Source organism: Scyliorhinus torazame, chromosome 10, assembly GCF_047496885.1.
Source record: "Scyliorhinus torazame isolate Kashiwa2021f chromosome 10, sScyTor2.1, whole genome shotgun sequence".
Taxonomy (NCBI): domain Eukaryota; kingdom Metazoa; phylum Chordata; class Chondrichthyes; order Carcharhiniformes; family Scyliorhinidae; genus Scyliorhinus; species Scyliorhinus torazame.
The window spans coordinates 21,718,602-21,733,579 of NC_092716.1; the positions used below are offsets into that span (position 1 = coordinate 21,718,602).

Sequence of the window (14,978 nt, forward strand, 5' to 3'; positions counted from 1 at the left end):
AAAATATTTTTTTCGTGGTGATGTGATCCAGCTGGAAATGATCAGAAGCCCCCAAAATAGATTTTAAAAGCCGCGCACGGCTCCAATTCCACAGATTGCAGACCCCTGAATTAATATAAGTGCAGCTTCCTACTTGTGCCTTTCTAATACACAAATATCTTCCATTCATCCCATGCGCCCTTAGCTCTTGGCTTCTTGGTCTTCCTTCCATTGCACTGGTTAGCATCCTCTTACTGGCTTGCGCGTGTAAGCAAGTTAGAAATAAAAGTTCCACAGGGGTGGCTTTCAGTTGGTCTATTTGCGACAGGGGTTTGCCACCCATAACCAAGTATTGTTAAACTTTGTTAATCTCTACCCCGGAGGACTGTGTGTTCTCCACTGTTGAGTATATTCGAGACTGAGATCGATAGTCTTTGGACGGTTCAAGCGGTAGGGGCTGGTTGGGGCAATGGCATTGAGTTATGACATTAGCCATGATCTTATTGAATGGTAGAACAAGGAGCAGTATGGCTTATTCCTGCTTCTATTTCTTGAGTTCTTATAACAGGAGAGTTGCCTTCCGAGGTCTTTTGGGAGATGTGCCCACTGCTGTCCTGCATCCTCCTGAATCTGACGGATTTGGGCGGTATGGCCTTGACTTTTGCAGCCATCGTCCCCTGTAATTCTCAGACGAGGGATGACATCTACATCACATAATCGTTACATCCTTTCTCTCATTCATTCGAGCTTCCAGCATTTCATCCTCGAAGCAAAATTTATCTTTCCTCCTTGGTGGGAATTGTTCAGTCAGCAACTGAGCTAGATTCCTTTGCTCCGGTTTCAGCTCCTGCAATGGCTGTATTAACATTATTCCAAAGTGCTGACCTTAATAATTTAATCATTTGGGCATCTTGCTGTACATTTGTTAATAGCTGCTGCTGTATTGTGACAATTTTAATAGTACAAAATTATGCATTTCATGAGCTTTCTGAATTACCTGAGTAATGTTTTATTTTATTCTTTCATGGCAGGGGTATCAAACTCAAATGATCCAAAGGGCCAAGTTCCTTCTTCCGAGAGCAGTGTCAGACAATATTGCTTTACAAAAGGGATATCCTTAAAGATGTATTTAATGAGACCCAGTTATAACTATACCCTAGTTATAAGAACTTTAATAACCTGAGTGTGTGCATTCCAATAAGGTGGGTGAACGTGCGGCATGGGTAGGTACCTGGGACTTCGATGTTGTGGCCATTTCAGAGACATGGATAGAGCAGGGACAGGAATGGTTGTTGCAGGTGCCAGGGTTTAGATATTTCAGTAAGCTCAGGGAAGGTGGTAAAAGAGGGGGAGGGGTGGCATTGTTAGTCAAGGACAGTATTACGGTGGCAGAAAGGACGTTTGATGAGGACTCGTCTACTGAGGTAGTATGGGCTGAGGTTAGAAACAGGAAAGGAGAGGTCACCCTGTTAGGGGTTTTCTATAGGCCTTCAAAAAGTTCCAGAGATGTAAAGGAAAGGATTGCAAAGATGATTCTGGATAGGAGCGAAAGCAACAGGGCAGTTGTTATGGGGGACTTTAACTTTCCAAATATTGACTGGAAACGCTATAGTTCGAGTGCTTTAGATGAGTCCGTTTTTGTCCAATGTGTGCAGGAGGGTTTCCTGACACAGTTTGTAGATAGGCCAACGAGAGTCGAGGCCATATTGGATTTGGTACTGGGTAATGAACCAGGACAGGTGTTAGATTTGGAGGTAGATGAGCACTTTGGTGATAGTGACCACAATTCGAGTACGTTTACTTTAGTGATGGAAAAGGATAAGTATATATCGCAGGGCAAGAGTTATATCTGGGGGAAAGGCAATTATGATGCGATGAGGCAAGACTTCGGATGCATCAGATGGAGAGGAAAACTGCAGGGGATGGGCACAATGGAAATATGGAGCTTGTTCAAGGAACAGCTACTGCGTGTCCTTGATAAGTATGTACCTATCAAGCAGGGAGGAAGTGGTCGAGCAAGGGAACCATGGTTTACTAAAGCAGTCGAAACACTTGTCAAGAGGAAGAAGGAGGCTCATGTAAAGTTTCAGTTAGGGCGCTCGAGAGTTACAAGTTAGCTAGGAAGGACCTAAGGAGAGAGCTAAGAAGAGCCAGGAGGGGACATGAAAAGTCTTTGGCAGGTAGGATCAAGGATAACCCTAAAGCTTTCTATGGATATGTCAGGAATAAAAGAATGACTAGGGTAAGAGTAGGGCCAGTCAAGGACAGTAGTGGGAAGTGGTGCGTGGAATCCGAGGAGATAGGAGAGGTGCTAAATGAATATTTTTTGTCAGTATTCACACAGGAAAAAGACAATGTTGTCGAGGAGAATACTGAGATTCAGGCTACTCGACTAGAAGGGCTTGAGGTCCATAAGGAGGAGGTGTTAGCAATTCTGGAAAGTGTGAAAATAGATAAGTCCCCTGGGCCGGATGGGATTTATCCTAGGATTCTCTGGGAAGCTAGGGAGGAGATTGCTGAGCCTTTGTCTTTGATCTTTAAGTCATCTTTGTCTACAGGAATAGTGCCAGAAGACTGGAGGATAGCAAATGTTGTCCCCTTGTTCAAGAAGGGGAGTAGAGACAACCCCGGTAACTATAGACCAGTGAGCCTTACTTCTGTTGTGGGCAAAACCTTGGAAAGGTTTAAAAGAGATAGGATGTATAATCATCTGGAAAGGAATAGTTTGATTAGAGATAGTCAACACGGTTTTGTGAAGGGTAGGTCGTGCCTCACAAACCTTATTGAGTTCTTTGAGAAGGTGACCAAACAGGTGGATGAGGGTAAAGCAGTTGATGTGGTGTATATGGATTTCAGTAAAGTGTTTGATAAGGTTCCCCACGGTAGACTACTGCAGAAAATACGGAGGCATGGGATTCAGGGTCATTTAGCAGTTTGGATCAGAAATTGGCTAGCTGGAAGAAGACAAAGGGTGGTGGTTGATGGGAAATGTTCAGACTGGAGTCCAGTTACTAGTGGTGTACCACAAGGATCTGTTTTGGGGCCATTTCTGTTTGTCATTTTTATAAATGACCTGGAGGAGGGCGTAGAAGGATGGGTGAGTAAATTTGCAGATGACACTAAAGTCGGTGGAGTTGTGGACAGTGCAGAAGGATGTTACAAGTTACAGAGGGACATAGATAAGCTGCAGCGCTGGGCTGAGAGGCGGCAAATGGAGTTTAATGCAGAAAAGTGTGAGGTGATTCATTTTGGAAGGAATAACAGGAAGACAGAGTACTGGGCTAATGGTAAGATTCTTGGCAGTGTGGATGAGCAGAGAGATCTCGGTGTCCATGTACATAGATCCCTGAAAGTTGCCACCCAGGTTGAGAGGTTGTTAAGAAGGCGTACGGTGTGTTAGCTTTTATTGGTAGAGGAATTGAATTTTGGAGCCATGAGGTCATGTTGCAGCTGTACAAAACTCTGGTGCGGCCGCATTTGGAGTATTGCGTGCAATTCTGGTCGCCGCATTATAGGAAGAATGTGGAAGCATTGGAAAGGGTGCAGAGGAGATTTACCAGAATGTTGCCTGGTATGGAGGGAAGATCTTATGAGGAAAGGCTGAGGGACTTGAGGCTGTTTTCGTTAGAGAGAAGAAGGTTAAGAGGTGACTTAATTGAGGCATACAAGATGATCAGAGGATTGGATAGGGTGGACAGTGAGAGCCTTTTTCCTCGGATGGTGATGTCTAGCACGAGGGGACATAGCTTTAAATTGAGGGGAGATAGATATAGGACAGATGTCAGGGGTAGGTTCTTTACTCAGAGAGTAGTGAGGGCGTGGAATGCACTGCCTGCAACAGTAGTGGACTCGCCAACACTAAGGACATTCAAATGGTCATTGGATAGACATATGGGCGATAAGGGAATAGTGTAGATGGGCTTTAGAGTGGTTTCACAGGTCGGTGCAACATCGAGGGCCGAAGGGCTTGTACTGCGCTGTAATGTCCTATGTTCTAATAGCTATTCAATAACAAATAAGATTAGTGAAATATTTAATTGCCAAAAAAAGAATAGGTGATAAATGCAACATACTAGCTTCGGTATAAAATGTGTGGTTAAAAAAACATGGCATTCTTTATCTACCTTTCTCTTCATTCACCTGATTGAGTATATTTTTATATATTACAACTAATCTAAGGTTTACATTACAAGTACAAGTAAGCAATCTGCATATGCACAAATGCACACCCAAGATAGAGAAACTGGTGGCTTCTGATTAAAAGCTTCCTGTGCAGGCACACATGCTGCCTCACCACCATTAATGCCTGTACTGGTAAAACTTTTCACACTTTTTGTAAATCTTTGGCAGGCTACATGATGACCTTACACGAGCCTGATGCCGTACACAGGTTGTACCTTGGACATCCCTGTTGTTTCATGGGGGTGTGGGCATCGCTGGCCAAAGCCAGCATTTGTTGCCAAACCCTAATCGCTCTTGAACTGAGTGATTTGCTGGACCATTTCAGCGAGCCTAGGAGGGTGGTGGATAGGGATTGTTTGGACCCCTGCTCAAGAAAGAAGCAGAGAGGCCTCAGACACTCCTGGTGGAGGATGGGGATGTAGATACGTAGTGAAGAAGAGGCGGCTAAGGCCAGAGAACTGGAAATCGTTGATATGAAGTTCGGCATCAGATGAGTCACGAATGTAGGTGGGAAGGGAGAGAAAAACAATGGTTTCGTGGTCATCATGATACTTTTTAATTCTCAAATTTTAGAATTAAAATTCCACCATCTGCTGTAATGGGAATTGAACCTGGGCCTTTGGATTACTAGTCCAGACCCTGCTTAACATATAAGGAATACTCAGCTAACCTCCCGTTAAACTGTTATTTCTAGCTTTCTCTTTTGTTGTGAAGGACTCCAATTCTGACCTTCTGTTCACCCTCATTTGAATCACTCTGCCATGACTATAAGCTCTGGAATTCCCCCCCTACAGCTTTTTGCCACGTTACCTTCTCTGTCTCTTCTCTAAGGCAGTCCTTAAAACCTACTTCTTTAACCAAGCATTTGGTCATGGAATAGCTCAGGTGGCTCAGTGTCCCAACTCCCTCGTGAAGCACGGTGGGATGTTTTACGACACCAATGGCGCTGTATGAATGCAGGCTGTTGTTGAATCCTTCACCTTGCCCTCTTAATAAAAGTAAGTCAATCCCATTTTGATGTATTGTGTCATTCATCTAACTGTCCCGTGTTCCGTAAAATGAGGACCTTTGAGAAAATTAACGTGCAGTCGAATTATTTTTTGCACTGCAGACTCTTTTCTGATAATACTTGGAATTACTGAGTACCACTTGGCTCTTGATGAACAAACAATCGATAGAAAAATATCTGGTCAGAAGAGCCTTTCCTCCATTGAGAGGGAAGTAAAGGGGAAAAAGACATGTTGGTTTTCTTTGGAATATGAATCATTGTGTAGACAGCAGTCCCAAGCACAATGCACAATTTCTTTCGGATTAAAGTAGACAACACCATCACAGGGTTGACATGTTACAAAGCATAGCAAAACTTGTAAGAACTCCTGAAATCCCGGCAGACAGTGTGTATGGCAGTGCAGTGAGTATGAATTAAAGATCTTCCTTTCATTCCTCCTGACGTTTCAGTTTTATTTTCAGTACGTCTCTGAGTCAATTTCACTTGGTGACGAGTGTTGAGCGATCAATATATCTCAAGCACTGGTGGTGTCCTGCCAAACTGAGGCACAACTCAAATTATGCTCTAAGGGCAAAGATTCCAGTTCGCTGGTCAATTTTTTTCATTACAACCACATTGCTTCTTTTGAAATGTTCTGTTCAGAGAAAACGCACAGGAAAGTTTAGCGACGGGATAGCCGATTTCGGCCAAGTCTCGTTGTCCAGCTTTTTCGCCATAGTGTTTTGAAATCCTACTGTAAATAACCATCCAGTACCTTTTATATGATACAACACATTTTAGCATTGATCACCATTTTGACAGAGTACTGCGCACTCTGCTAACTGCCTTGGGGGGATGGGGTTATCCATTTCCTGATTAAATAGCAATTGGTAGCGATTCAGCCGTCTCCGATGCCCATTCGTTCCTTCTATATTAATGGCCTTCCTCATTCTGCAACTTTTGGGGGTGAATTTCCTCAAAGCGGCCTCACATGGGGGCGGGCGGGGGAGGGGGGTAGTAACTTAGACGGATGTGCAGCGGAAACTCCATTAACGTGCGCTCTTGAGAAACATTCGGCCAAACTCCCCATTTAGACTATTTTGCACCCTCACCTGGGACTATCCAGCTCATTTTTATCTTGGCTTGCAGTCATCTCGGTAGCACAGTGGGTAGCACTGTTGCTTCACAGCACCAGGGTCCCAGGTTTGCTTCCCGGCTTGGGTCACTGTCTGTGCGGAATCTGCACGTTCTCCCTGTGTCTGTGTGGGTTTCCTCCGAGTGCTCCAGTTTCCTCCCACAAGTCCCAAAAGACATGCTGTTAGGTAATTTGCACATTCTGAATTCTCCGTTTGTGTACCCGAACAGGCGCTAGAATGTGAAGACTAGGGGCTTTTCACAGTAACTTAATTGAAGTGTTAATATAAGCCTACTTGTGACAATAAAGATTATTTTTATTATCTGACCGAACAAACATTTAGTCAGATTCACCTCTTTCGCGAACCATGCAGATGGTATCTGTGAGTATCCCAACTTGAGGTACCGGTTTGTGGGGGTGTACAGGTTTGTTTTTGGAATGGTGTGAGGAGTCATGTGAAATCCTAATGAAAATAACAGCTCAGTCATCATGTAACAATTATTAAAGACTATTTGTTACGTTAAAGAAAAGGCAAATACACATGAACAGGACGACAATACTGAATCACAAAACACGCACAAAGTTAGATGTTAACTGGCCAGCCTCTTTCTCTCTGATTATTCATTCTATGTATCTGGTTGTCTGCCTCCTTCAAATTCCTTGAGTCTGGAAGTTGGCATATTCCACTGCTCTCTCAGTCGTCTAGGTAAGCTTTCTCCACTAATAAGGCGATTTAAGCCTGATTCTGTTTAGATACCCACTAATCTCGTTCCTGGGAAAGTTGCATCTCATCATGCTTTTTGAATGCTGGCTACTGCTGCCACGAGGCAGATTTCTGCCTGTTGCTGGGAAGATCACATCCTATCATTCTTTGTTAAACTCATTCTACTGCTGAAACTGAGCAGATCCATGGCACTGCTTACCGATCCTTGAAAGCTTTTAACTGTGACCCAGTAAATTGATTTTCACTCACCCAGGCTTTCCTGAGCAAAATATACCAATGTATACTTGAAGGATGATGTGGAGTAGATGAAGCTCCCCCCATTGTTTTCGTTAGCAAATATACGCAATGTGAAATCTGGCTTTGAAATAAAGCGCAGTGTCTCTTGTTCCATTATTGCTGCCGGGTGTCTTGCCCTCTGCTCGTTTACTGAGGGGAGTCAATGTGGGTATGAAATGTGTTTCCCCAGTTGAATGTCTGCAACAACATTATCCGTTAATATTAAAGACTCGGGGAATATTTACGGCCATGTCTGCAAATTGAACTTAGATGTGTGTTGCAGCCAGGGAGGTTGACGAACAAATGCTTTCTGAGGGTTTGTTGCCATTCTCCATCTGCTAGCGGTGACAATGGTTTAATGTTGCTCTTGTCTTTACAGATTATGAAGGAGGTGCGGAGAGCACTTGGCAATGCTTCAGCCGACGACAGCAAGCTCCTGCTGCTTAGTGCCGTAGGGAGCGTGTTCTGCAGTGGCCTAGACTATTCCTACCTTATTGGCAGGTTGTCCAGTGACAGAAGAAAAGAGAGCGCTCGGATCGCAGAATCAATAAGGTACTTTTGCGATTTGGCGAGACGACTGTTTCGGAATCACACACGATTTGCAGGACTGGCTGCAAACATACAGCAGGAACTATGCAGCAATTTTATAATAAAACACAGGGAAGGCAGGCTGATCTTTCAGATAGTCAAAACTCAAAATGTTAATCACATATTCCAGGTGCTGTGTACCCTGCTAAACCTTTCCAACATATTCTATTTTATCTCAGCATTTGAAGTTTTTTTTTCCCCTTTGAGTTCTATCCCTTTGCTCATGTTAAGGATTCAGACAGATAAATCTGCACCAGTTGTTTCATCGGACTGATGTCTTGTTTATTTGGGAGGGGGTACTGACTGTTGCACTAGCAGTTCTAAAATGCCCAGCGAGCAGGCGGTCATTCGTAAGATCACCTCTGCCAAGGCTGAACAACAGAGAGGGTCCCCTTAACACCATTCACCAGCTGAGAGAGGATGCAATTATAGAAAGTGTTATGATAGATAGAAAATAACAGCTAGTATAGGAAAGCCAAATCCAAAATGTTGGTCAAGTTAAACAACAAAAGCTTGCATTTATATTTTGCCTTTGATGCACTAAAATGCCTCCAATGCGGGAGCGATGTCAAAGAAAATCTGACCCTGAACCATTTGCGGCACTATTCGGACAGGTGACCAGAGGTTTGGTCAGAGGGTTTAAAAAAGCTCCTGAGAGACGGAAAGAGAGGCTAGGGAGAGATTTCCGGAGCTTAGGAAGCGGAAGGCACAGGTGCCAGAGGTGGACCGATTAAAACTGGGGATGTGCAAGAAACCAGAAGTGGAGGAGGGCAGGGATCTCTGCGGGCCAGAGAAGGGTACAATGATAGCCCCAAGGAGACATTTGAAGCCTAAGTTCAAGCCAACGGAAGAAAAATTTAGAATTGATTCCAAGAACATCTTTGCATGGAAGAGGTCAAAACATGGAATCTACTGGCCGCAGAGGCACAAAGGAAAATCTGTTGTAAACGTGAAGGGACCCTAATACCTGCTGGATGAAGGAGCTGGGAATAGGTGAAAAGGTGAACCTTCGGACAAGGCTTGGAATTGCCTGAAATTTAGATGCATAATCTGACCCCTCACCAGACATCTGGGAAATGCTCAGAATAACGAAACGTTCCGAAAGACAAATCATTGTCTGGACAAGGTGGAGTTCACCGTCAGCCATTGGATCTTGCCTGCATTAAACCTGAAAGCAGCTTTATAAGTTGCCTGAGCTCACCATAGTTTCCAACGGTCAGGAGTAGGTCCCCCTCAGCATAGCCAATCTGTTTCTTAACTCTTACCTACGCACCTTGTACCTTCTGTACCCTGAGTATTTTTGCCCAACACAAAATGTATCAATCTCCATTTTGAAACTATTAATTGACACCCCCCCCCCCCCCCCCACCTTCCCACCCCCCTCCCCTCTCCCATCCTCCCGGGCGCAACTGCTTTTTGGGGGAGAGAGTTCAAGATTTCCCCAACTTCTTGTTTGATAAAGTGCTTCCTGATGTTAGCCCTGAGTGAGCGAACTTTAATTTCAAGATTGGAACCCTTTGTTCGGGGCTCACCCCATCAGAGGCAACAGTTTCTCGCCACCTCACTTTGATCACCCCACTATCTTCTATTTTCAGATATGAACCTTTCTGCATCCAAGCATTACAAACCCTACCAGGTACAATTGTCAAAATCCAGTTTTGCTTTTTACATTATTAATATTTAATCTGGCTAATTTTGTAATTTTCATCCAGTCGATTGAACCGTATTATGACCAATCGGTTTTAGTCAAAATAAACTCCTAGATTAAACACAAAAAGTACAGAAATGACAGTTTCCTAGGATATGAAACCAGTGTTACTCTTGAGTTCCTGACTTAAAAAAGACCAAAAAAAAAATTCCAAGTGACTTTTAAACAATAGTTTCAAACTAATAATAACAGTAATCTTTTATTAGTGTCACAAGTAGGCTTACATTAACACTGCAATGAAGTTACTATGAAAATCCCCTGGCCGCCACATGAGGGAGAATTGAGAATATCCGAGACACCGAACAAGCACGTCTTTGGGGGCCTGTGGGAGGAAACCGGAGCACCCGGAGGAAACCCACGCCGACATGGGCAGAACGTGCAGACTCCGCACCGACAGTGACCCAGGCCGGGAATCGAACCTCTGACCCTGGTGCTGTGAAGCAACAGTGCTAACCACTGACTATCCCGCCGGCTGCAAACGGGGACGGAGAGTCCCGGCCATGTTAGCGTCTGGTGGGTTTGACGGAGAGAGCAGAAAAGACCGCAAACAGCCTAAGTCGTGTTTTGATTTGATTTATTGTTATTGGTATACAGTGAAAAGTATTGTTTCTTGCATGCTGTACAAACAATGCATAGGGAAGGAAGGAGTGACTGCAGAATATAATGTTACAGTTATAGCAAGGTGTAGAGAAAAGATCAACTTAATACGAGATAGGTCCATTCAAAAGTCTGATGGCAGTAGGGAAGGAGCTGTTCTTGACTCGGTTGGTACGACATCTCAAACTTTGGTATCTTTTTCCTGACGGAAGGAGGTGGAAGAGAGTATGCCCGGGGTGCGTGGGGTCCTTAATTATGCTGGCTGCCTTTCTGAGGCAGCGGGAATTATAGATAGAGTCAATGGATGGGAGGTTTGTTTGCGTGATGGACTGGGCTACATTCACAACATTTTGTAGTTTCCTGCGATCTTGGGCAGAGCAGGATCCATACCAAGCTGTGATACAACCAGAAAGAATTATTTCTGTGGTGCATCTGTAAAGGTTGGTGAGAGTCGTAGGTGACATGCCAAATTTCCATAGTCTTCTGAGAAAGTAGAGTCGTTGGTGGGCTTTCTTAACTATAGTGTCGGCATGGGGGGACCAGGACAGGTTATTGGTGATCTGGACACATAAAAACTTAAATCTCTCGACCCTTTCTACTTCGTTCCCATTGATGTAGACAGGGGCATGTTCTCCACTACGCTTCCTGAAGTCGATGACAATCTCCTTCGTTTTGTTGACATTGAGGGAGAGATTATTGTCGTCGCACCAGTTCACCAGATTCTCTATCTCATTCCTGTCCTCTGTCTCGTCATTGTTTGAAATCCGACCTACTACGGTGGTGTCATCAGCAAAATTGAAAATTGAGTTGGAGGGGAATTTGGCCACACAGTCATAGGTGTATAAGGAGTATAGTAGGGGGCTGAGGACACAGCCTTGTGGGGCACCGGTGTTGAAGATGATCGTGGAGGAGGTGTTGTTGTCTATCCTTACTGATTGTGGCCTGTGGGTTAGAAAGTTCAGGATCCAGTCGCAGAGGCAGGAGCCGAGGCCCAGGCTGCGGAGTTTGGAGATGAGTTTCGTAGGAATGATGGTGTTGAAGGCTGAGCTGTAGTCGATAAATGGGAGTCTCACATAAGTGTTTTTGTTATCTAGGTGTTCCAGGGTAGAGTGCAGGGTCATGGAGATGGCATCTGCTGTGGACCTGTCGCAGCGGTAGGCGAACTGTAGTGGATCAAGGCAATCCGGGAGGCTGGAGTTGATTCGTGCCATGACTAACCTTTCGAAGCACTTCATGATGATGGATGTCAAAGCCACTGGACGATAGTCATTAAGGCACGCTGCTTGGCTTTTTTTTGGTACAGGGATGAAGCAGATAGGGACCTCGGATTGTTGTAAAGAGAGGTTGAAGATGTCTGCGAATACCCCCCGCCAGCTGATCCGCGAAAGACCTGAGTGCTCGTCGGGGTACCCCATCCAGGCCAGTGGCTTTCCGAGGGTCGAGGGTCGACCTTCGAGAAGCCTGGTGATCTCAGATACAAGTTCATCGAAGGCTTCTGGGGAGGAGGGCTTGCTCTCGCTGACCTCTTGTTCAAAGCGTGCATAGAATGTGTTGAGCTCATCAGGGAGGGATGCGTTGGAGCTGACAATTTTATATGCCTTCATCTTTTAGTCCATTATGTCTTGCAGACCTTGCCATAGACGGTGGGGGTCCATGTGGCTAGCCTGGGACTCGAGCTTGGTCCGGTACTGTCTTTTGGCATCTTTGATGACTCTCCTTAGATCATATCTGGCTTTCTAGTACAGGTTAGGGTCGCCTGATTTGAGTGCCTCAGACCTAGACTTCAGCAAGCAGTGGATATCCCTGTTCATCCAGGGTTTCCGGTTGGGAAACACGCGGATTTGTTTCTTTGGCACACAGTCTTCTACATGCTTACTGATGAAGTCAGTTACTGTAGTGGCGTACTCGTTCAGACTGGTCGCAGAGTTTTTAAGTACTGACCCATCCACCGACTCTAAGCAGTCCCGTAGGAGATCATCCGATTCCTCAGACCAACAATGCACGACTTTCTTTGACGGATTCTCCCGCTTCAGTTTTTACTTATAGGCCGGGAGCAGGAGCACAGCCTTGTGGTCAGATTTGCCAAAGTGTGGGCGGGCGATAGAGCGGTAGGCATGTTTGATATTTGTGTAGCAGTGGTCCAGGATGTTTGGGCCTCTGGTGGAACAGGTGACGTGTTGGTGGTAATTTGGTAGGATGCTCTTGAGCTTGGCCTGATTGAAGGCCCCAGCTACAATGAACAAGGCCTCGGGATGTTTCGTTTCAAGACTATTTGTGGTGGTGAATATTTCGTCCAGTGCGATTTTCACGTTCGCATGGAGTGGGATGTAAACTGCTGTCAGGATAACGGAGCTGAACTCCCGCGGAAGGTAGTCGGGGCAGCATTTTAGCGTCAGGTATTCTAGGTCTGGGGAGCAAAAACCCGCCAGTGTTGCTACAACTAGGCACCAGGAGGTGTTGATTAGGAGGCAGACCACACCTCCCCTAGCCTTGCCTGAGGCCACCGTACGGTCTATTCGGTGGATTGAGAAGCCCTCTGGTTGTAGGGCACAGTCCGGTGAAACAGGAGTGAGCCATGTCTCCGTGAAACAGAGCACACAGCAGTCTCTCAGTTCTCTTTGAAAAGTGAGTCTGGCTTTAAGTTGGTCCAGTTTGTTTTCTAGAGATTGGACATTAGCTGGGAGTAAGCTGGGCAGAGGGGCTTTGGGGCCGCGTTGTTTCACTCTCACCTGCAGGCCTGCACGTTTTCCACGCTTCCTGGAGTGACGGCTTCTTTTTGAGCCAAGGACACGGTGAGAGTGTGCAGTGTTAAGGGTATAGTTGTGTCCAATGAGTTTCATGTCAACATAAAAGCAGGAAGCGATCGTCACATTCCCCCATCAGTGGCAAGCCATGTTTCCCACCGTTCAATGTCAGGAACCTCATTCTAATAAATGACCATGTCATTATGGAGCTCATGTATAATCATACCCTCACGTCAAATAATGCGCTCGGAGCTGTGTGACGGCAGAATGACACGATGCACCACCGGTTTCAGAAGGCGTGCACCTGTCGAGCAGCACTCCGAGGGGAGCTGGGAGGTGTGCGCAACGCTGGCTGAGCAGCCCCATGCTCGGGGGGGGGGGGGGGGGTGCTGGGGGTGCACTTGGGTGAAGAATGTTTCCAGTCTGCTTGTTGTGCACTGCGGCAGCCTTTAAATATGGTGCTTGGATCATCAAAATGCTGAGATGAAAGACCTCCCGCTCATGATAAGGTGTGGAACCCATGCCTGCCTTCATTCCAACTAAGACGCTCACTGTATGGTATAAAATGCCATCATTGCCGTCGACGGGCTCAACGCCACTTTTCCCGCCCGCCATCGGACTTTGTCGATATCAGAGAAAATCCCGGCCAAAGAGTTATACTGATAGAGTTAAAGGGGGGAGGATGGGAAGAGAATTTATGGAAGCAATGCCTGGTTGAATTGAATGGTCTCTTATTATGTTCGAGATAAAGCAACTTAAAAGGAATAAATTATCTTGATTCCAGAATGTCTCTTCAATCTGAGGGTGTGGCTTTGTTTGAGTAGATATCAAGTATTGTCCGTCTCATTCTTTACACTATATTAATTCTTACTCACACTAATGATGGTGGTGGAGGCCATTGTGTTAATTCTGCTGACACTAGTTCCCTTGAGCGGCTATTTGAAGTGGATCAAGCTTCACCACAGTCTGAACAAACTGTCATCGCATGGGTTAAAAATATCATCTTTAGGATGTATCTTAGGATGAAATTGCTTTTAAATTAAATTTGCTCTTTGATGTTAAAGTTTTTAACTGAATAACTTCAGCAGAAACATTCTGCATTATTCAAAAACGGAATTTGTGGCTGGGAGAGTCACTTAAAAACAGGAATTCTTACGCCGCAGTGGTTAGAGTCCCTTTGAGCCAGAGCTCTAGGTTCGAGTCCCACCCCAGTTATTGAGGGCCATGAGTGTGTCCAAAAAGAAAATAGCTGGAAAATCTCAGTAGGTCTGGCAGCATCTGTAGGGAGAGAAAAGAGCTAACGTTTCGAGTCCAGATGATCCTTTGTCAAAGCTAAAGACAGAGAAAGTGGGAAATATTTATACTGTGGCGTCGGAATGAAAGATGAGTCATAGCCACAGAAACCCAGGGAAACCGGGTGCTCATGGCCACAGAAAGAAAGGGGAAAGAGTGCTAATGGCAGTCCCCAGAGAGAATAAAAGGTGTGAAAGGCCAAACTGCAGGGAAACTAACATCAGAGGGTAAACTGACAGATGTAGATGTGGGGGGAGGGGAAGGGGGAAGCAAAGGGGAGAAAGGGTAACGCAAGGTGGATAAGATGGGGGGTTGAATATATATAAAGAAAGACAAGAGAGAAACAAATGAGTCGAGGTGGGGTAGAGCTAATCATCTGAAGTTGCTGAATTCGATGTTGAGACCAGAAGGCTGTAGCGTGCCTAACCGGCAGTGAGATGTTGTTCCTCCAGTTTGCGTTGAGCTTCACTGGAACATTGCAACAGGCCAAGGACAGACATGTGGGAATGGGAGCAGGGTCTTGTGTTAAAACGCTTTTATCCAGGTTGAGTGTGTCAACCTGCAAATCCTTTCAAGCACGCCAATGGCTGGTGGTAAGAATGGGAGAGACTCCTGGTCGGCCACACTCGATGTGGAGTGGCGCCCCTCAAGCTAGAAGCCCCCTGACGACAGACCCGCTACCTGTTCCAGGAATTACCAATTGTGGAAACAGACGGAAGCTTGCCTTAGTGCACCACTAGATGTGGGAAGAGAATTGGAATGAA

General features: G+C 45.5%; 1 protein-coding gene across 1 annotated transcript in view; it reads left to right on the forward strand.

Moving 5' to 3' along the window:
• LOC140430385 (chromodomain Y-like protein 2) overlaps positions 1–14,978 on the forward strand; it is a 177,859-nt gene that overhangs the window by 131,918 nt on the left and 30,963 nt on the right. Inside the window, exon 4 of the mRNA XM_072517842.1 lies at positions 7,664–7,836. Within this exon, the coding sequence (XP_072373943.1) occupies positions 7,664–7,836 (173 nt within the window). The remainder of the gene's footprint in view (positions 1–7,663; positions 7,837–14,978) is intronic.